The 21,905-nt window shown below is 45.4% G+C and overlaps 1 protein-coding gene across 1 annotated transcript in view; it reads left to right on the top strand.

Moving 5' to 3' along the window:
* The window catches only part of CRACR2B (calcium release activated channel regulator 2B), a gene marked incomplete at its 3' end in the record, with an annotated part of 35,965 nt that continues 14,060 nt past the window's right edge, over positions 1 to 21,905 (top strand). Inside the window, exons 1-8 of the mRNA XM_079536934.1 lie at positions 1 to 116; positions 12,496 to 12,751; positions 13,840 to 13,951; positions 15,576 to 15,744; positions 17,462 to 17,608; positions 17,946 to 18,036; positions 18,163 to 18,255; positions 21,059 to 21,246. Coding sequence (XP_079393060.1) covers positions 12,539 to 12,751; positions 13,840 to 13,951; positions 15,576 to 15,744; positions 17,462 to 17,608; positions 17,946 to 18,036; positions 18,163 to 18,255; positions 21,059 to 21,246 — 1,013 coding nt within the window. The 5' untranslated portion in view covers positions 1 to 116; positions 12,496 to 12,538. The remainder of the gene's footprint in view (positions 117 to 12,495; positions 12,752 to 13,839; positions 13,952 to 15,575; positions 15,745 to 17,461; positions 17,609 to 17,945; positions 18,037 to 18,162; positions 18,256 to 21,058; positions 21,247 to 21,905) is intronic.

Below are 21,905 nucleotides of genomic sequence, written 5' to 3'. Positions count from 1 at the left end.
TCCTTGTTCCCGTTGGCAGGCACGGCTGAGTTTGCAGCCTGGAGGAGCAACCAGACCTCACCTCTCCTCTCCAAGACATGAAGCCCTGACACTGGAGCCTCAGAGGGAAGGTACATGTGTTTGTGCCCAAGGGGATGGTGAGTGTGGAGGAGTGGCCATCAGGTTGCTCTACAAGCAGAAGGCATGGAGTTGGGAGCTCCCATGTTTGTCTGCTGGGGTTGGAGGTGCTGCAGCTCTATGGGTCTGCAGAGCTTGGTGTCCTCTGAGCTGCCATGAAGGTCTGGCAGGGCTAAGGGCTTGTCCCTCTCTTCAGTTCCCCAATTCTTGGAGGTCAAAGGGTCTGTTGTCCTGAGCTGTGCCCTTCTGCCTGATATCATGGGAGCTTGGAAAGGAATTCAAATTTATTGGAGGGATAAAGAATGCAGATGTCCCTGCAGATGCATGTTTCTTCCATTTCACACTTTGCTTCTGTGCTCGAGAGCTCCCTTCATTCCTCCTCACCCTTTTTACCTCTTACAAGAGCTGGCAATGTTTCTGCCCTTTAGATGTGAAACCTGAGGAGTAATCCTCTGCTCCAGTACAGATGCACAAAACCCTTTGGTTTAATGCTTTAACTACGGCACAAAACATCTTCTGCTTCCTATGCAAATCTGGCTGCTTGTTCTAAGCTGCTGCATGCAAAAGCACCACTTGTAGTTACTCATGCTGGGCAGAGTGGTGCAGGTTTTATGTAAAGTATAAAGATAAGATTTCAGAGGTTCGTCAGAGAGCACAGCAATACACAGATTTATGCTGGAGAGAGGTTAACGAGGCAGTGCATCATTCATGGTGATCCTATAAAGAGTTCTCACCAGCTTGAGGTTGGGTATTGCTTTCCCCTTATGATGTATGGCAATCGTTATGGGTCTGACTCTTCTTGATGGGTCCTTGGTATTGAAGAATAGACCCCCCAGGTAAGGAAGTAAGCAACCCTGTCTTTCTGTACTTGCACAGCCTTACTCTCAGCAGTTTCCTGCACTTCAGGCACAGTTTTGAATGCATACCACTAATCCAGTTGAGTTGTACATACTGTTCTCTTCCCATGTCATCTGCACACAGGAAGAGAAACTGCATTCAGCAAACTCTGCTTCTGCAGCAGGGAGAGAACTGCTCTGACAGAATATAGCGGAATACAGCACTGGCTCAAAAGATTCACTGAATGATATTAGCATGGAAAAAAGTGTGCAGTGCATATATTCAAATGAAAAAAATCTACATGTGCACATGTCACACTTCTCTTCATTTTGTTTTTCCTTTTCCTCCACCTTCCTGTGGTGAATGAAGTTGCTCCTCTCCTGTTTGCAAACTTGTTCAGCTGGGATCCTAGGCAGGAGGTATTTAAATTGATATCCTTCAAAGGGATATCAAAGAAGCAGGTAGCAGTGGACTAATTATCCACTTTTTATGGACTTGATTTTGACAGTGCATGATCTTTTGACACTTTCCAGGCATCTAGAAAATGTTAGAAAGATAAACCACTCTGGTACATTAATTATTCAAAAAAGATAAATTTATAATGAAATAGCTCTGTACATGTAACTATTTTCAAAGTTCAAAGTCCATAAAAAGCATTATTTTTGGATGTGTAGGGATTTGTTGGTTGTCCTCTCTCCTTGCCACATCCCTGCTGCACCCAAGCACAGGATCAGGGCAGACTGTGGTTTGGTGACTCACCCCATTCTGACGCCTGGGTCCCTCTCCTCTGTTCAGGTTGGGCACACGGCATTCAGTCTGTAATCATGCTTGAGAGCCCTCACTGCTTCCTGAAGTATTAGGGAGGCTGTAACGATGCTAAGATTGTTTTAATCCAATTTGATCTGTAAATCCACTTCTCTGAAAAATAAAGGAGTGTGGGGGGGGGTGGTAGTCGAGTGTCTTTGCTAAATCAAAACCTTCCTGGCATCAGAGGATGAAGGCTTTTTCTTTTCAGCTGTGTACCGTTAAATACAAAGGATACACAGTATGGTTGGATTAGCATTTCTATGGGAACCATAAGTTTTTGCTTTCCTTGACCTTTACCTGCATAGTGCTAAAGGTTCATTGAAGTGGCTCCAGAACACCTTATTTGTTTGTTCAATGAGCTCGTTGCTGCGGTCAGTACTTGGAGAAGCTTTATAAGGGCCTGCAGGAGGAGATGAGAGGCAGGGCAGGCTGTGAGGCACAGAAGGGCAGCTCTTTTCCTTCTCTGTGCTGCTTAGCAGCATCCCAGCTGACACGAGGTGTGCAGGCTGAGACCACAGGTCAGTGTTAAGCATCTCTGCAGCAACGATAAACAGAACGGTGAGTACAGTCCCCTGCTCAGAGGCAGGTAACGCACTTGGTCTGATTTTTATTTGCTTTGACTATGCAGCCAGAGCCCGCCCGGAAGAGTGCGTGGTCATTCTTGCTGCCCTTCTCTAGTGGAAGAAAACTGTGTGAGGAATGTCCCATCTTAACTTTTGCCTCTTGCAGATCTTTCATATCTTGCTCCTGGGAGCTACTCTCTCTGCTGTTTGCAGCCTAATGAAGTCTCTGCTCCCCAGATGCCAGCTGGAGGATCCTGGTTTACCTCTCTTTTTCCCTATGCTTTCTTGCTTCTCTCTGTGAGACAAGCAGTGCAGTAACAAGTCAGTGGCATCAGGTTTGAGGTAGGACTCACAGGGACAGTTTCCAGCCCTGCTCTTGTTGAAGTGGGGTGGACAGCAAGCTGCATGCCTGCCTCGCGGAGCTCCAGCTGTGCTGATGTGACCTTACAGCACAGATGAGAGATTGTTGCTTCCTTCCCATTTCTTCCCCTCTTGCCTAAGGCAACTTAGGAACAAGCCCTTCCCCTTCACAGCTGTGCATGAAGCAGGATTATGAGGAATTTACCCTGGGGATGTAATGGCAGCATTCCTTGTGCCTTTTCTGCACTGACTGCTGCTAGCCAGCCTGCATTGGAAAGGGGACGGGATGCAGTGGGAGCTCTGCAAACCACACCTCCTGCCCGGACCTGCTCAGATACTCTGTGTACTGTGGCAGTGTTATTTCTTCCTTCGCTTTTTGGTGTGGACTACTGCTGGCTTCAGGGAAGGGAAGCAAAACCATCCTGCTCCTGGAGGTACTTGGGGACAGCCACAGAGAAAACATGGGGTTATGGAACTTGGTAGGGAATGGAAAGTCACTCTTGGAGGAGGAATTGAGGGAAGGAAGGCTGGAGGAGGTCACAGCTGCTGAGTCTCAGCAGAGTTTCTGCCTAGGAACTTTTTGTTCTGGTTTCCTGCCTTCCTGTGGCAGAGGGAGAATGCAGGGATCGGCTTTGAGGAGTTGGAGATGCTTGATTAACAGGTGGTGAATTTTTCAGGTTGGGTTACCCAGTGTCTTTGCAAGTGTTGAACTGAAAGTATGTGCTCTCATTTTGATGTAGTTCTGCAGGTTGTTTAACCTATGCTGGTGACCAGTTGGTTTTGGAGCTGTGGGTTTAGAATACCACTGCTATGGCTGCATTGCATTGTCAGGAGTAAGGAGAGAAAAAGTACTTCTTAGAGTATGTGTGATCGTGGTGTTTTCTGTAAACAACCAGCTGTACTCATCTGGTTGGATTGAATACTAAGGACTTTTTTCCTGAATACTTTGTGAAAACAGAATTTGTCTCTAAAAACATTTGTTAGGAAGTTTTCTACCACCTCACCTACGCTCTCACCCCCTATTTTCTGCAGCCCGTGTCAGTGCTGCTGCTGTGGGCTTCTGACCTGGCCACAGCTTTCAACAAAGGAGGGAAGATTTCCCCTCAGTAATTTTCATTTTCCCAAGCAGACAGAGCACCTAAACAAAGGGAGCTGAGCTTAAGCACCTCTCAGACAGCATCAGCTTCTGAGTTTGCTTCAAGTGCTGCTGCCTGCTGCTGTTAGCTGGGAGGATCCCCACTGACAGGTAACCGAGCGCTGTACAGTGGTACTGCGGCCATTTCAGTGAGGCAGAGATCGGGTTAATTGTCTTCTCATGATTGGCTTCACCCAGCTGCCTCAGCTGTGTTTGTTTGAATACATTTGCAGAAAGGTCAGACTGTCCGTGGCTCCCATATGTTGCTCGTGGGTGAAACCGATGGAGCAGCAGCTGCAGAGAGGCTTCTCTGGGGAATTGCTGTCTAGAAACCTTCTCCCTGCTCATTCCTGCCGAGTAATCTTGCTTTTTATGTATTTTTTTTAATCCCTTAAGGCATCTTGAAGATTCACTGTAGTGAGGTGAAACTTCTCTCACTGTCCTGTTGCCAGCTTGCAAGCCAGAAGCAATCACAGTGGTGAGATCATTCTTGTCCAGTTCTCAAGAGACGCTGGAGATGAGGAAAAAAGGCTTAACTTCATGCATCCCCCTGCAGCTGTAGCTCTAAATAAGTGCTGTTCAGGTGCCACAGAGATCTTGCTGGCTCAGGTGGAGGAGAAATTGCTCTCAAAATTCCTCAGTACACAGTGTGAGAGGGTGCTCTATCCAGCAGTAGAATTCCTATTTCAGAAGGGGGCTGGGTGGTCTGGTGTTTCATCCATGTGTGATTTGGGAGCTCTGGACTGCACGAGGCTGTCAGTTGTTCTTTGTGTACCATTAATTTCCGGATCAGGGATCTTGATCAATGAAGATGTAGCTCTTTCCTCACTTCTGTTCTTTGCACCTGGCATGGCTAGGTGGCATGAATCTGGTGGGACCGCTCTGGCTTCTGGTTGCTATTGCAGGTACAACCTGCTCTGCACACGCTTTGCTTTGCTCAAGGGGCAGGTGAGGCAGCTCTGAGGCAGTCACTGGTGATGTTCAGTTCAACAAGCTGAGGAGCTGCTGTGGACTTGTGTCATTTCCTGAAAAGATTATTTGCAGAGCTTTGAATGCCACCTTAGGCCTGAAGCTTCTTTTCTGTAGGGCCTTGCTGGCTGCCAAGCAGCCATGGGAGTAGAGGAGGAGTCAGGGGATCTGCTTTGATGGGGCAGTCCTTGCTTGGTTTTCAGCTCAAATCGGAAGCAATCCAACATGTCTGATGGTGAGTGCCAAGTCCTCTGTCTTCTTACCTATTTTTCCTACATCTTCTCTTCCTGCCTTGCCTGTAGGTATCACCGATAGGGCAGAGCACATGTGGAGAGCATACTTGATGTAAACACATGGAACTTCTCTACTAATTGCTGTACTCAGAGCAGTGTGTGCCTTCAGTTTCGCAATACTGTTACGAGGACTCAGCTGGTGAATAAAGGCTATATTATCTCTCTGCAATTAAAAAATCCCATCTTTCTCAACTACAGTTCTTGAGTGGATTGCTCCTGTCCTCTAGCAACCACATACTTGTGGTAGAACATTAACAGCAGTGGCATCAGCAGGAAATCTGATACTGCTCAGGGCCTTTTCTACTTGACTAAGTGAATGATATTTACTTTCTCCTAGCTAATTGTGTCCTTTGTGGATGTGCAGAATGATCTCCAGTCTTTGGAAATACAATGAGTTCTTCTCGATGCCAAAGGGCATAATACTGTGGGGTTTTTCCATTCCTCTGCCTTTGTGGTATGTGAGATAAATCCTAGTGTTGCACTGTTTGAGATGTTGCCCTGTTCTGTTTTGTTTCATTAAAAAAAGAAAGAAAAAAAAAAAAAAGAAAACTTGTTAGCCTTTTCAAATGAAGGAATTTGTAAAAATGAGTTGTTTCTAAACTAGCTGTTGCTATTTGTCATGTCTTACTGCAGGCTTTACTTTATTTTGTGGAAAATCTGCTGCATGCTAGCTACATTGACACATCCTAGACCATTAGATGTTAATGGAAAAAATGTGGTTCGGATTTTGGTTTTAATTGCTGGGAATTAACTCAGGGCCCAAATATTGTTAGAGGAAAAACTGATGCTTTCTCTCCCGCTCCCCAAGACAAACAAGCCAACAAAGCCAAAACCCCAATTAACAGGAGCAGTTCCAGAGCAAACACACGCCCTCCGTGTTTGCAGTGCCAGCACTGTGACGCTGCCAGTGGGACAGCTGTGAAGTGTCCTTGGTTTGTGCTAGCTGAGGAATGGTGTGTGGGTGCTACAGAGACAGAGCCTTTGTGGCACTTTCTGGGGGAGATGATCTTGTTTGGGGATGGCGAGGATACCTGTCTATTGCAGAGGGGTTGCTCTGATAGTTCTTGGTGTGTGTCGCTGCTTTCCGTTGTGCTGTTGAATTGTGAAGCTCAGAAAGCAGTGATGAGTGCAGCTTTGAGAAGTTCATGGCACTCACGGCTGGAAATGGAGAACTGGTGCCAGCTTCTCTGTGCAGATAGGGGCGTAGGGTCTTCGTGCAGTGGGTTTCTTTGTGGCATGATTTCTTTGACAAAGTTCAGCAAGTTGGTATGGTAAGTCATAAAGAAGAATTTCTCTCTGATCTTTGAGGGAAATGGTGCAAAGCAGCAGAGTACGTCGTTGAACACGCTGCTCAACATGACAGAGCCCATTCCAGCAGTCCATGGTTCTGGGATATACCTCTTTATCTTGATGGCATGTCCCATAATGAAGTCATCTGTCGATAGTGCAGTGTGGGTTAGCTCAAAGCTATCAAACTGGGCTAATCTCCCACTGAATAAACAACACAAAGGTTCCTGGATTCGTTCCTATTTCCTTAAAGGCGTACAATCAAGTGGAGGCAATTAAAAGAGAGAGAGAGTGTGTACCAGATATTACACCTGATTGCAGGCTCACAGCCCAGGGTGTGTATGGGTTCTCTTAACTTTTAAAGAAAAAAAACCTTATAAAACAATTGATGTTGTTCTAGTTTTTCAATGTATTTCTTTTCCTGCCATTCCTTTTGGGAAGGGAGAACCCAACAACCACCCAAACAGATCCCAAACAATGGAAGCGAATTTCCTACAAGAAGGGAAAGATTAAAATTAATTTTATACAAAGTATGCTGAGAGGGAACTTTTCTTCCTGCTTTCTCCCAGCCTTCTCAGGGAAAGCTGTGGCAGAGCTTTTTACAACAATTTCCAGCAAATGAATGCACAGTGTCTTGGAGCAACTCTTGGAAATTTAGCCTGCATGGAAGCATGTGTGACATGGAGATCAGTGTTCTCTGGCAAGGCTCGTTTCTCCTTTACATTCACCTAATCAGAGAGGCTTGTCTGGCTGTAATGCAGTCCAGTACGTGCTTTTTGCGTGTAATGAGGGTATGTGTTATAAGTATGTGTAAGTAATGATGGTCAGAGTAAATATGTGAGATCACTGAATCTCACAGTGCTATAAAATCCGAGAGCCTACTCATCTATAGAGGTGTTTGTCCTACAAGAAGCACTGTTCTTACAGTGCTTTTTTTTCTTTTTTTTTTTTTTTTTACTGTTTTTGAAAGCCTTACCGGCTTTCAAAAGAGCAGGAGAGAAGGGAAGATAGAGTAAACAGCAACTGGCAGATGTTTGATTCAAAGTGATGTAAGAGCCCATAAGCTCTTGCTGCCCTTTTCTTTTAAATCCTCCTTGTTACACAGCTGCTCCTGACTAATGCTTCTAGTCCATGAGCGAGCAAACACTTTGTGCTTCAGTATCTTTAGGACAAGAGGTAATGGCTCTAAGTTGCACCAGGGGAGGTTCAGGTTGGATATTATCTCTTCTCCAAAAGAGCAGTGATGTGGTGGTGCTGGCTGCCCAGGGGCTGGTGGAGTCACTGTCCCTGGAGATGAGCAGGAACCGTGTGGATGTGGCACTGAGGGACGTGATCAGTGGGCATAGCGGGGGTGGGTCGATGGTTGGACTTGGTGATCTTAGAGGTCTTTTCAGCCTTGGTGACTCTATGATTTTGTGGTCTGGGTGTGCTCCTGCTCTGTGTCTGCTGTGGGCTGGAGCAACAGGCTTCTGCTGCAAGAGCACCTCACCATGGCCCTTCTTCTCCTCTCTTTGTGTAACATCCTCTGGGATGTGGGAGCAAGTCTGCCTCATCTGGTGTATGCATCAAAAGTGCAATCAGCTGAAGGACACCTCTGAATTCCTTAAGTGCTTTTGTATCAGCCTGTATTTGCTGCTGCGTGGTCTCCTTGGCTGGGACTGATCCTGCAAAGCAGCTTGGAGAGCATGTGGCCCAGCCTGTGGCACCTCACTGCCCCCTTAAAACATTTTTCTGTCATTTCTGTGGCTCCCTTCAGTGCTGTGTAACTCTTTCTCATGGGTGTGTGTCCTTCCGATCTGTTTCAGCAACCGGCTTATGCGTTCAGCTTTTGTACCAGGGTGGGGTTTTTATGTTTCTAATAATGTTGCCTTAGGCAGAGATGTGCAGGATCTCCTCTGGGAAATTTCCAGTGATGATCTGACCGCTTTGTTTTCTTTGTTTTGTGGTGCCCCTTGGACACCTACTATATGCCCAGAAGGAATCTTCTTCATGAATCCCTACTACCACAGCGTCACCAAGTATGCAGCAGCACAGGAACACAAAAACCTGCTTTCCTTTATAGCTCTACAGACCCCAAGCATTGGCCTTGCACCAGAATCCTGGTAAGCCACTTAGCCAGTCGTCCTTAGTTTTTCCTTTGTTCACTGTAGGTTCATTGTGCTGCAGTCTGGCAGGACTGCTAGGAATGCTGTGTGTTCAGTGTCTGTACAGTGCCCTGCCTGTGACTGAGGTCACCTGAGGACCAGCTGTGCAGAGTTTGGCCGTGCTTCCCACTTTCCTTTCCTCATCAGGTTGAGAGAAACCCCGAAGTTGTCATGTGCACACGGTGCTCGTGGTCACAGATAAGGGCTTGGTTGTTGGTGGTGTTTGAGTCATGACTTTTCTTTACCTTTTTAGCTCTGCTGCTACACTAATAAGAATTCAGAGAGAATAAATTGGAAACCATGACCTTGTAACACTATCTTGAAAACAGTATTTCCACTTTCCAGGAATTGCACCTTGTGTTCATTCTTCTGTTTGCTGAAACTTGCAGACCCTTCAAGTTCTATGTTCAGGTGTTTCTTTTTTTAAGCTACGAGGCTTTGAAACTGTTCTGACGTTTGAGTTTCACAAGTAATTATCAGTCTCCAGGAATAGAATTTTAAAATAAAGAGCCAGCTGTTACAAGAATTGGATTCAAATTGGAGGGTTGACAGTGCCAGCATGGGCAGGTGACATGCCTTGCCCAGGGCTGTATAGCACATTGAGTCACGATTAAGATTCATCTTGCAATTTCCCAGCTGAAGGTCTTGCCTGGCAGATCCAGCTGATTTTCTGGCCCCACTTTGCACAAGACAAACTACAGTTTATGCCTAGAGAGGTTAAAATATGCACATAAAACTGGTCTGAGTTACCTCTGTGTAGAAAGCACCTGGTGTTCCTTATCCTTACTGGCAGTCAAGTTCCTCCTGTGCTTTGTCCAAGATGATCTGTTTGCTTTGCAGGCTCTGCACACCAGGAAGGTTGTCTTCTAGGTGCAAATGAATTTCTGCATGCTGGGCCCCAGCACGCACCGTGACGGGTGGTAGCTGTTGTAATCCACAGATCCTAAGGACTGTCTTTTCTCTCTTGAGCTCCATATCAGGTTTTTTGTACACTTGATATCTGCTCAAATCTGGACTGTGCAGTACCAGAGCTGACTGTGAGGGAAGAGTGAGCTGTAGAATGTGATGTGCGGAGGTGGTTCCCTGCAATTGGAGCTCGTTGGTGCTTTTGGGTCTCAAACACTTCCATCTTTTAGTAGATCTCCCACACCCTGGAAAAGAGTTGTTAGTCTGGGCTGGATGGGCTTTCTTGTGACCCAATGCAGATGCTGTGGTGATGGGAATTAATAGCCTAAAAGGTAGACACTACCGTGATCCTAAGATGTGTGTGGAAATGCCTAACTGGTATTGTCTCATTGGCTGTCTTGCCTGCCAGATGGGACCTGGAGAAATGAGTTCTGTGAGGTGACAGCTGGAGAAATGAGTTCTGACAGGTCTTTGCCACTGGGAGGTGACTTGATTACTTCTCCCTGTGGAACATGGCAGGTTTGGCTGACCAAAAGCATTAGGTGCCTGTACCTATCTGTCTCTTCTGTCTCCTTCAGTTTTATCCTTCAGTGATACTCTGCATCTTGCTGATAGAGCAGCTTCTCAGCAGTTTGCAGCAACTAACTGTAACTGGGGCAGGTCAGATGAGATCTGCTTCACACCTCTCATCGGCATTTCTACTGTGCAATGCCCCATCCATGGGGATGGAGATGAACAGCTGGAGACCCTGGGGGAGGAGCCCATCAGAGAGCTGCCATATGTTTTGCTTGCTGAGGCTGTCTCATGTTTGCAACTTTGTTCCTCTACGAGTGCCATCTCGCCACTGAGAGCCACATCTGGTTTCGGGCCTCTCCGAGCAGCTTGAACAAGAGACTCTGTGCTCTGAATGTTGAATTAATGGGGTTGGTCTCTTACAAGAGTGAGTCAAATCCTTTCAGACTCTTGTCCACGTCAGGCTCCCAGCTCTTCTAATGAAGAGGATTTTACCATTGCTAATGCTTGGGAGCTATGATTCGGTTGGGCTTTTGATAAAGTGGGGAAGTGCTAGAAGTAGAGATATCATGTTTCCAATTTCAGCTTGCAAATGATTCTGAGGAGAACAGAACATCCTCCTTGTACAACCTTTTGTTTGCTGCAGCAGAGTCATCATCTGCGTGGGTTGCTCTGGCCTTTGAAATACAAGTTGATGAAGCTCCTAGCAAAGAAGTAAGATCTTTACTTCTGAGACACATCAGCCCCTCTTAGATATCTAGAGGGAAGTTTTAGAAAATGTATCTCTTTTTTGTGCTTTTTCACGTTCTGTTCCTTTTTTTTCTTTTTGTCCTCATTCTTGTCACAGCTCTTGCTTTGAGTGCACTTGTGGAAGAAATGGGTCTGTCAGAAGGGTTCAGCAAGGCGACGTGTGACAGCCAATAAATACAGTTCACTGGTGGGGCTGTCTGACTCACCATCGTCACCTGTAATAAAAGATAAAGATATTTGGATCTCTTTTTTTATTTTCTTTCAGGTCTAACTTTACAACTTTGGTTGGACTAGATGATCTTGCAGGTCGTTTCCAACCTTGTGATTCTGTGATTCTGTAACTTTTACTGGAGTATGAGGAGGAAGCTGAGGTTCTTTCTGTTTCTTTCTGACTTCTAACACGTACAGATTTGCCATTGGCAGCAATATGGCTGCCCACTAAGTGAGTAGAATCAGGCTTTAGCCTCCACCTTTTGTTCTGTTGGCCCAGTAATACAAGGAAGCTTAAACAGAAGGGTTTATTTGAAGAAAGAGTGAAAGACTTCTATCCACCACCACCTCACCACCTCTTTCTTCCCTCTTTCCCTTACAGTATTCCCCAAAGCATGGGCCCAGCTCTGTGTCTGTTGCTTTCTAGGGGTGACTGCTTGACTAGAAACATATAATAGCACCAACTTACAGGAAATCTGCAGAGTTTCAAACGAATATGTTTTCAAGTGACACTAAACGGATGCCGTGCAAAATTACCCATTTGAAAGGGGGAGTGAAGCATTCTGCTCGTTCTTTGAAGCAGAACAACCCTCTGGCTCACGGACCAGCAGTAATGAATGGAGTCACATAGCACGGCACATAATCACCTTCTCCTTTTGTATTAGTTTCATGCAGGTCTTGCATGTGACATTCTTCCAGGCCGTCGTGTTCTTTATCATCCCAGCGTATTAAGAGTACAAACAGAATTAAGTTGCTTGTTATCATGGCATCTGCACATGGCTGTTAATTTCTTGGTGATTTCGAAAACAAAAGGAGCCAAGCTGTCTTGGCTAGTGCTGTGTTTAAATCTGCTCGCAGCCTGCTTGCACAGCTCACTTCTGCCCTGCAATGCAGAGCAGGGATCTGCAAGAGGAGAAGCTCAAAGCAGTGCAGCAAGGCTTAGAAATGTGGCGCTGGTGCTGAAGAAAAGCTGTCTGGAGCGCGTTAAGTGTGAGCAGTAAGTCGGAAGGTGGGTTGGCGTGGGGATGTGCTGTGTGCATCTTTACAGCCCCAGGACTGTGCTTATTAGAGGGGTGCTTAGCCCTTTTGTGTTGGGTACTTGTAAATAATGAGAATTATTTTCTTTGGCATCTGAAATGTCTCTGTAATTGTGTGGTTTCCTTCCTACAAATGTGAACGTTTCAGATTAAAATTCTGCTTTTGAACTCTCAAAGCAGAGGCAAAAGGGGCAGGAGTGCCCAGCTTATTAGTTTTTTTCCCATCTTATATCCCAGTGTAGGAATGTTCTGACCTTTTTTGTGCGTGTGCTGTAATAACATGAAAGAGGATGGAATTAGTATTTGGGAAGTGTTCACGGGAAAACATCAGAAGTGGATGGTCAGCTGTAGGTCTGGGCAGGAGAGAGCTGAGAGAGGCATTCCTGTTCCTCTTTCCTCCATCTCAGGCACAGATCCTCCTCGCTGCTCATCACTGCCTCTGTCCTGGCCTGCAATTGTGGTACACGTCTGGTTCTTTCAGACCAGCATGGTGTGTAACTAGGTGGTGTGTGGGTCAGAAGCAGAGGGTCGTGTTTGACTGTGGTTTCTCTCTTTCCTGCCCCACAGCTCTTCCATTTTCCCCTGCCCTGGGGCGAAGGACATTGAAAAGATGGAGAACCAGAGGAGATCTCTCCTGGGATGCGTCCACTGGGAAGCAGAAGAGGAGGGGGACGAGGAAGATGAAGTGGCTTCTGGTGCTTCTCCTTCCAGCCAAATGAGCGAAATGGAGGACGTGCAGGTGGAGATGCTTGAAAAGGCGAGGGAACTCTTCCAGCTCTGTGACAAGGATGAGAAGGGCTTTATCACCAAGTTGGACATGCAGGTGAGAGAGGAGCTGTGAATTCACGAGTGGCAGGAAAGAGGAGAATGTGGCACGTCTTACCTTTGGCAAGGTGGATGCGCACACACCTGTCTCGTTCAGATTTCAGGGAGCTGGGCTCTGCCCAACCAGCTGATCCAGGAAGGGCCTTGGGCCTCTTGGGAGTTCCTGGGACAAGTGGGACTGCAAATCCAAATTTTTAAGGAAAATAATAATAAATAAATAAATAGATAAAAAGCAACAGTTTGTACAAACGTTAAACATGCAATGGATGGGAAATCTGGGGGAGAAAAATCTTTTGTTTATTTTAAAAACCAAATAACACAACTATAAACAGCGACAAGAAGTCTCAGTCTTCACAAAAAGGCTGTGTAACTTCTTTTTGTCTCGGTCATAGCTGAAGTCTTGTCTCAAAAAAAGTATGTTAGACCTGATCTATGACTTTGCATTGGCACAATGTGTGTTTTTTTTTTTTTAATTTTTGTTTGTTAACAGAATCTCTTTCACTGTTCTTTTTGCTTTAGTGGTTTATCAGGAAGATTACCTGTGTAGTGTTTTCCTCCTTTCCCATCTCTTTCTCCATCTGTAGTTAATATTTGGCAGGTCTTGCTGAGTAAACAAGTGCTGGCTTAGTTGCTGACTCACTTTGTTTTGTGATGCCTAAGTTTGTATACCTATGTTAATAAATATTTATTAAGCTTTATCTAAATCTATGTTTTTAATGGACAGTGATGGGTTTTTTTCCTGTACTTTGAGTTATTTGGAAATTTCTTTGGGAAAACTTTTACACCAGGTGCTCCACACACGTAATCCAAAGGCAAATCTCTGTTCCTTAACTGTAGTGGAATAACAATGCAGTCCTAGCAGACAGACAGAAGTTCTCTCTCTGCATTCCTGGTTGAATCATTTGTTAACTGAAAACCTTATCAGTGTGCTCAAACAGAGTGTACTGTCATACTGTCTCATCCTAACCAAGAGGCAGTGCTGAAAGGGCACAGCACCATAGGCCAAAGCTGGAAACAGCCGAGGCAGCAGTCACAGGAAAGGCTTTGAGTCATGCTTTCATCTTGTTCATTCTTTTTTGTCTGCAGAGGCTTCAGAGTGAGCTCCCCCTAACCCTTGAGCAGCTGGAGACTGTTTTTGACAGCTTGGAACAGAACAATAATGGTTACCTGACACCTGTGGAGTTCAGCATGGGACTAGGTAAGGACTGTACAGAGGTAGAGGAAGGACAAACTCTCTTACTGGAGATTGCACATACTACGTCGTCTTGTCAGAGTGCACAGGGGGGAGATGAAGAGAAGGAGCTCAAGCTGGGAACTGCGCTGCTGTCAGCTCTGCTTCTTGAGAGGGCTCGTTGCATGGCCCCTGACAGGTTACAGGAGGCTTCTCCACAACTGACAAAAAGAGTAGCAGTTTTAAATGTTCAATTTAAAGCATTCTAACATCCTTCCAGAGTGTCAAAACAATCTTAGCATCATTCTCTACCCCAATTTTCCGAGCTGTAGGAGGCAGATTATAAGAGATAATGACTCTTTATTTAAAGTAGACATCCCAAGTGCCCCATCTAAGCCCATTTCCTTAATTAACTGCTCAAGGTTTTAAGCTGGAGTTAGTCCTGCCGGACCACACTGAAGGTTTTTTATAGCACACATTTTAAGAGCTGAAATGAAGCTGTTCCGCATCCATCCATATTACTTCCAGTATGGAGATAAATCTCATGTTTTATGCTGAATTGGAGTGGGCAGGTTTCTAGCAGATGCCAAGGATGCAGGGGGATTGTAATCACCTGGGAGGAAGAGGAGCAGTGAGGTAAACTGCCTTGTGTTGGACACTGTCTGAGCGTGAAAGGATGACAGGAAGAAAAAAGAAGCTTGCATTAAAACCTTAGCATTTTTTACAGTATTGCTTGTAGTTAATGGAAAGGAAGACATTTAGAGGCAAGAAACAGTAGAATTGAGTGACGTGAGGTACACAGATTTTGAATATTTTCCTCTTAGAGCAGCTCTGAACATTTCTGGTTGCTGGCCCTGTGGCTGGGATGTCACTTCTGCTTGGTTCCAGAGGTATACACGTTTTGGAATGGGAAAGTGGCTGCTGGTGAAGGTCTGACCTCAGTGTACAGGATGGGGCCTGAGCTTTGGGCAGAATTCCTTGATTTGTTTCTTTTAAGACTTTGTTCCTAACAACAGTATCCGTCACATGCCTTGCATAGCAGGAATTCTCATGGTGTTACTGTTGCGGCATGAAACAGAATTTGGGAAGCTGGAACTGGTACGTCTGTGGGATGGGGCTGGAGGGCTGTTCAGAGGATAAGTTTGTTTTGTTCAGACGCTCCACAGTCCCAGCAAGAGGCAGTCTGTCCTGTAGCATGTAAATCAGAGCAGATGTAGCATCCTGGAAGGGAAGAGAAGGGTAATGATCTCCCTGATACTTTTTTGTGAACTGAGAAACTGAGGCGTGAAGCTGTTCAGTGCCTGGCTTGCAATCTTAGAGGGAGTTTGTGGCATCGTTGGCAACTGAATCCTCATAGCATGGCTCCACAGGAGCGGAATGACCAAATGCCACGTTTCACATGCAGAGGATCCAAGGCTGGGGGTGGTATGTCATTTTAGCACAGATGTGAGCAGAGTCATTACAGCTTGTTGTCAGGCTGGAAGCCAGTTTCAGTCCCAGCATTGCAGACTGGACGCTGACATCACTCAGCACGTCAGAACTGAGGCTCTTTACTGACTAGGAGCTGTATTGTACAACAGTAGAGTGCAGGCAGCTTCTCACAGAGCAGTGACATCCAGTTTGACTTTTTTCTCCTTCTTCCCTTCCTCAGGAAAGTTAATAGGAATCGACTTGTGTCAAGAGGCTGGAAGGACAGATCGCTCCAGTCACGAGGAGACCTTTGAGTCAGGTTGGTCAGATGACATGGACCCAGCAGACGATGAAGAGAAACGATTCTGCTCCATGATGGAGCAGCTTGGAGCAGCCCAGGTGTTTGAAGAGTAAGTAGGGGTGTCTTGTGGCCTTACCTCTACCTTGTTTCGATCTTGCAGTACCAAAACTTGAAAGTACCAGCAAACATCCAGGAGGTGAACTGAGCTGCTTGCTCCTGAAGTACTGCTTAGTTCTTCCTTGGTTTGTTGTTTTTTTCTTTGTTGTTTTTTTTTTTTTTTGTATGCTTGTTGTTAACAAATGTAATGAAGTCTGGGTTGTCTCATCAGTTATAAGTTACCTTCAGTGCAATGCTTTTCACAAATTGTTTCCCAAACTTTAAGTTCATACCACAGCTGTAAGATGTAGCAATTGATGTGGAAATTCATCTGCATGCAACAGATGAAAAGAAGCATGTGAGGGTTAGACAAGGTAAGGAGGATGTGTGTTCTGTCTGTTCCAAGAGGGCCTGTGAGCGTTCACATATGTTTGGAAAATCTTAACTCTAAGATTGTGCCTGAAAGATGTGTGCTCAAGGGATTGTGGGGGACTGAGCTGATCTTGAAAACAGTAAGAAGCTGAAATGAGCAGATGCTCACCAGAGCTTTGGAATTTGGTATCAATACCCTCACTTGTGGCCTCAGTAGAACTTACAGACTCAGTGTCATCCAGCTGCTAGCCTGTAGATTTTTTATTAGGGCCTTACAAAGTGAAGCATTTTCTGTGGTTGCTTCTTACTGATGCAAATGTGTTGGAGCTGGGGTAGTCCCACAGTCTGTGTGGCAATGGGGTTTTGTTGGTGGTGGTATTTTCTTTTTTTTCTTTTCTCCAGGCTTCATAGTACAGCAGTTGGCACCAGTTTGCTGGGAGCAGCTCTGCTCCAAGCAGGGGTTGGAAACAGTCAGGATTGGAGACAGAAGCTGAGAGCCAAAGACTTTGCTGTTTGCAGAGCTGCATCTGTCATGAAACAGATTGCGCTGTCTCACATGCACTGTGATGCAAAGCACCTGCATGCTTCTTTTAATGCTGAACAACTTTGGAAGAAAAATTGAATGCTGCAAATGAAGGAGTGACACTGTGAAAGCCATACAATTGTTTTGGCTAAGTAGCCTGTGCTGTTTACAACAATTTGTGAAGCATCCGGTCTTTAAGTTTGTTAAGTCTTATCCTCATTTTGACAGTTCTATACAATGAGTTCAGAGGTTGCTGTTATGCCTTTGTGCTGAGGCAGCTGTTATAAAGAATTAACAGGAAACAGAAGCTAATGACAGGGGGAGAAGGAATCTGATCTTCACTGTTTTGCTACTGAATCTGATCTTGACTGTTACATTATCCATAAAGTAACATCATGAAAAATTTGCTCCTTTAGTTTGTGACTTAGTTTCCAACCTTGCTAGATGAACAGACAGAGAATGGCAGTAGCATCCACTTGTACTGCCATGGTGTGAGAGTGACACCTGTGTGATGTGTGCCAAAATCCCTGGGCTGTGGGAGTTTCCTGAATGCTCATCTCTTCCAATCTTGGTTTAGACACCAAATATATTATTACTGAATACTTGGAAAATAATTGTTCCAGATTTGCTTCCTAGGTGACTTTTTGTCTTTCAGATGACCTCCTCCATTTTAACCTCGCACTTTATTTTAACCTCTTTGCTGTGTGGTGTACTGGAGGAGGTGACAGGACAAGGGCAGTCTGCCCTCCCCCGAATGCATGCTGGAATTAGATTAACAATCCAGGAGATGACACAAACTCATTTGCTTTCTTTCTCTGCTGTATGCTTGCTCCAGTCCTAGCGAGGTTCGAGATCTTTGGGCCCGGCTACGAAAGGAGCGTCCGGAGCTCTTGGCCAATTTTGAGGAGTTTCTGCTGCGTGTTTCCTCGTACATCAGGGAGGTGAATCATGAAAAGGAGTCTATGGAGCGGGCATTGAAGCGGTAAGGAGAACATCGTTGCTACTTACTGTCTGGAAATGGCTGATATTTGGATGAAATTACAAGTGTTATATTCTGCCTCGAGTGTCAGGAGAGGCTGGGTTACGGGACATTGAGATTTTACTTGCTGTAATGAAATGACTGTTTATCTTGACCTGATTGCCAGAGGTTTGTTTTGTAGCAGCACACACCCATAACATTTGATCTGGTGAAAAAACCAAGTGAAGTAACTTTCTGGCAATGCCACGCAGCTCTTAGTAGGACTCTCTTTGCACTCTTCTCTCCTGTTTTCTGCATTCTCTTTCTCTCTTGTGATATGTGTGCACCTTCTCTTTCGTAGAAAGGAGACGGACCATGACCGGGAAGTCAGATGCCTTTATGAAGAAATGGAGCAACAGATCAAAGCAGAAAGGGAGAGGCTAATCTGCCAGGTACCTCATCTCTTTTGGCCGAAGTCAAACTTTCTGTGGTCTGAGCCAGGGAGGGTGGCTCATCCGGTTAAGGAGCAGCTCTTAATTGTGCTGGGCGTGCATAGCTGTGTGTCTCCATCTTTGCAGGAAGCACTGAGACACAACAGGAGTAACCTGCTCCAAAAGGAACTGCGCAGCAAAGAGCAAGAGCTGGAGAAAATCCTCTATCGACAGAAGAAGGTAACAGAGCCCAAAGCCTTTCTAAAGTGTGCCGCCTTCTACCGTATTTCTATAAAGACCTTTTCTGGATGAGGGTGGCTTTCGTCTGCTGACAGTATGAGCCAGCCTAATTTTGCTCATCTCTGAAGGTGTTGAAGTGGGTTAGTTTGGCTGCAACAGCAATGTCTCCCTGTGAACATCTTGGCCCTCGTTTTCTCATCTGCTTTGGTTTCTCTTGTATAATACCTTAATTTGACAAGGAAAATGAGGTAAAGATTTGGAAGTTGTGAATTTGGCGCCTTTTGTGGTGTGTAGGAAAGCTGTGTATAGATATGCAAGAGCCAAATAGTTTTTTTTCTGGCTGCTCCAAAATAACCCAGAGGGAACAGTTCCCTGAAGCTTTGAGCTGCATGTACTGCATGCTTGCATTTCAGTACCTAATGACGTATTGATTAACCAATCAATAAAAAGATCAAAGCAGAAATTTTCCATTGGCTTGTCAGTCCCAGGCATGGGCATTTGTACATGGTAGTCCAGTTTGGATGTCTTTCCCTTCTTCTCTGGAAAACTGGAATGTGTCTGCTGCAGAAAGAAGTCATTGGAATTACGTGGAAGGTTCTGGTGACTGGAGATATCCAAGTTGGATAGCTAGCTGTGATGAGGGTGAAACAGAAGTTCTCTGAACTCAACAGCTCATTGTACAGCAGCTGGAAAAGCTGATAAAACTTCAGATGCCATGAGGAATGGTAATGAGAATAAGATAGAGGGTGTCATTTTCTTAATTGGTTTGTAGTTTTGGTCTCCTCTAACTCCAGTGTGAGAAATAAAGGTTCAGGTTGCTGATATAATAAAGGGAATAGTGCATTTGCTTTAGGAAGAGAAACTAGGAAAGCCTAACCCTAATTTTGGAATGGAGGAGACTGAGGGAAGTTATACCAGAGCTTTACAGATTGAGGATGGTTGTGGATAAGGTCCCCATGCAATTGTTATTCCTCAAATCCTGCAACAGCACAGATGAAGGACACTCAACAAGACAAGTAGGAGGCTGATCTCAAAGATTGTACTTCTGTGGATTAATAAATAGAAATAATAGAAATTTTGCCACAGAAGGTTGTGAATTAGCACTTCAAAAACAGATTGGACAAACTGATGGACAGCAGGCTCATAAACATACTGAAAGGGAGAAAAGTCAGGGATACAGATTCCATCATCTTTAGTCTAAGACCTATCGATGCTGGGGGTGTAGACCATAGTGGCTATCTGTGCATGCTCTTCCTAATTAGCATCTCTTCTTGCTGTGGGTCGGGGCAGTGTGTGGACACTCTCACTCAGCTGAGCTTTTCTGATGTCTTTATCTTGGAGGCTTGTACCAAGTTACACGAGCAGCTAGGTCCCTCTTGTGGTGGAAGTCCAACATTGTGATTGTGCTACTCTGCAGAGTCAGTGTACAGACAGCATAAAACCAGAGTTCTTTGTGATTTTGAGAATTCTCAGGGAGGGGCACATGCTTTATTTAAATCCCATCCTCTGGCTTATTGAAAAATCCAGAGGTTGTGGGCTGCTGTTACTGTTTCTTACTCTGAACTTGTCTGCTCAACATATGCGGTTGTGCTAAAATTTTCCATGATGTCCAAAGGACTGGAACTCTCGAGCCAAAGCTGAGCATGACGTGTACTTGTAGTTGCAGTGGGAAGAAATGTAGGGCTTTGATGTTTCAAGGAACCTGAGAAAGGTGAGCTCTATTCATGACTTGTACACGTGTTTTTGCAGAGAGCAGGGCAGGAAAGAGAAAAGCACTTCATCCTGTGTCACAGCGTGTTTCTTTTACTTTCCCTTTGGGAGTCTACTTGAAGGAGCAGAAAAGGTGTGCTTAAAGCATGCTTGGCTTTCACAGGGGTACCTGTCCCTTGGTGAGATCTCTTCTCCCTGTGCCCTTACCTAACATTCCCTCTGTGCACTCAAGAAGTTGTCGCACAGGGTATTTGAAGAGCTAAACACGCTTGTATATGCGGAACTTCTGGGAACAAACAGTACATTCAGCTCAAGTGACTGTGGAAAATGAGTTCGGATTGTGTGTACTCCCATTTCTTTGTAGCACCAAATTCAGCAGAGGGCCTTGGTTAGCAAATGTGGTTGACTGGATACTGAAATATCAGTGTGATCCTTCCAGTGATGCCCTACTTGACTGAGACAAGTGAATTTGACTGATGCGTCTGTCTTTGTGTCTTTGCCAGCCTATGCCAGACACTTGCAAATGATCATGTTGCTGGCTGAGTACAGGGAGCAGACTTAACTTTTGAAGTTAGGCCTGTTATTCGTGCTGGTGTCTTGTGGGAAGCTGTGCCCCAGCAGCATTTAAACAACCCCTCTAGCCCGAATCTCTATCTTCAACACGAGTGAAGATCACCAGGTCACTTAATTCTCTGTGTATGAGTAGTGTGACATACCCCAACACCTTGATGCATCCCTTTTTCAGCTGCCATGGGCTCAGGAAGTCCCTAAACCCGAGGATGCATTTTAACATCTGTGCTTAATAACTCCCAACAGACATAGCCCTGCTTCCACCCAAATTTTTCCCGTCCTCCTATGACCTTCGTTTGCACTCAGATTTCTACTCTGCCTGAAGAACTTCCTCAGCCTAACAGCATTGCTTGTTCCTTGGTGTTAGCGCTGATGAGAAATAATTGCTTCCAGTTCACCTTCTTGATACCTTTGGTGTTCTTGTGGACCTAAGCTGTGTTTTCCTCCCTTCTTTCAGCCTGTTTTTATAGTCACGATTGTAGCTCAGAACCCTTTCTATTTAACTCCTCCTCTCCCTTTGCAGCTGGAACATCAGCTGCAGTCTCTGAACTCAGAGCAGCTGGAGACCCGTGTGCAGAATGAAAAGCTCCGGCACCTGAATGAAAACCTACTGGAGGAGCTGGAGAAAAGCAAATGGGAGCTAGAGGCTGTCAAGGGACAACTGCAGAAGCTGCAGAAAGAGGCCCAGAATGAGCAAGAGCAGAAGGACAGGTGGGAATGGAAAGGGAAGCAGCTGTGTGGGCTGTCAGAGCAGGGACACAGGCAGAGGACAGGTGTGCAAGTAGTTAAAGGATAAGATTCTCTAATTAGAAGCTGTGGTCTTATCAGACAACTGCCCGTCTCCTCTTGAGGAAGAGAAGTAACACTGCAGTGGTGGTGTTGGTATGAACAGGCGGTGTTACTGCTACCTCTCACCTGCCAGTAGTGAGAAATGAGTATGTTCATTGACAGTTGGCTTTAAAATTACTGTAAAAATTACAGACGTTCCTCAGCTGAGAGTTGTCCTCCTTCTAATTTCCAGTTCATCATTGCCTCTGTAAAATTCCTACAAATTCTATGCTAATCACATGTGTTCCTGTTTATGAGCTTAATCTAGTAATACATTGCTGCAACGAGGGGATGTTTCAGTTCCAGATGACAGAGAGCATCCTTCCCATCTCTAGCAGTTGAGGAAGCAGACATGTGAAAGTGGAAAGTGGATTGTCTGCCCTCATGCCAGAGGAGAGCTGGAGAGCTGGGGTAAAACTCAGGCATCCCAGCTCCCATGGCAATGCTCCTTCCTCTGAGTCCTCCTGGAAGACCTTCAGCTTTGTGAATATTGCGGGTGTTCCTGAGAAGGGGATCTTTGCATTTTGTCTCCTATTGATTTA

Source organism: Tetrao urogallus, assembly GCF_951394365.1.
Source record: "Tetrao urogallus genome assembly, chromosome: 6".
NCBI lineage: Eukaryota > Metazoa > Chordata > Aves > Galliformes > Phasianidae > Tetrao > Tetrao urogallus.
This window is presented reverse-complemented; position numbering and strand designations above follow the sequence as displayed.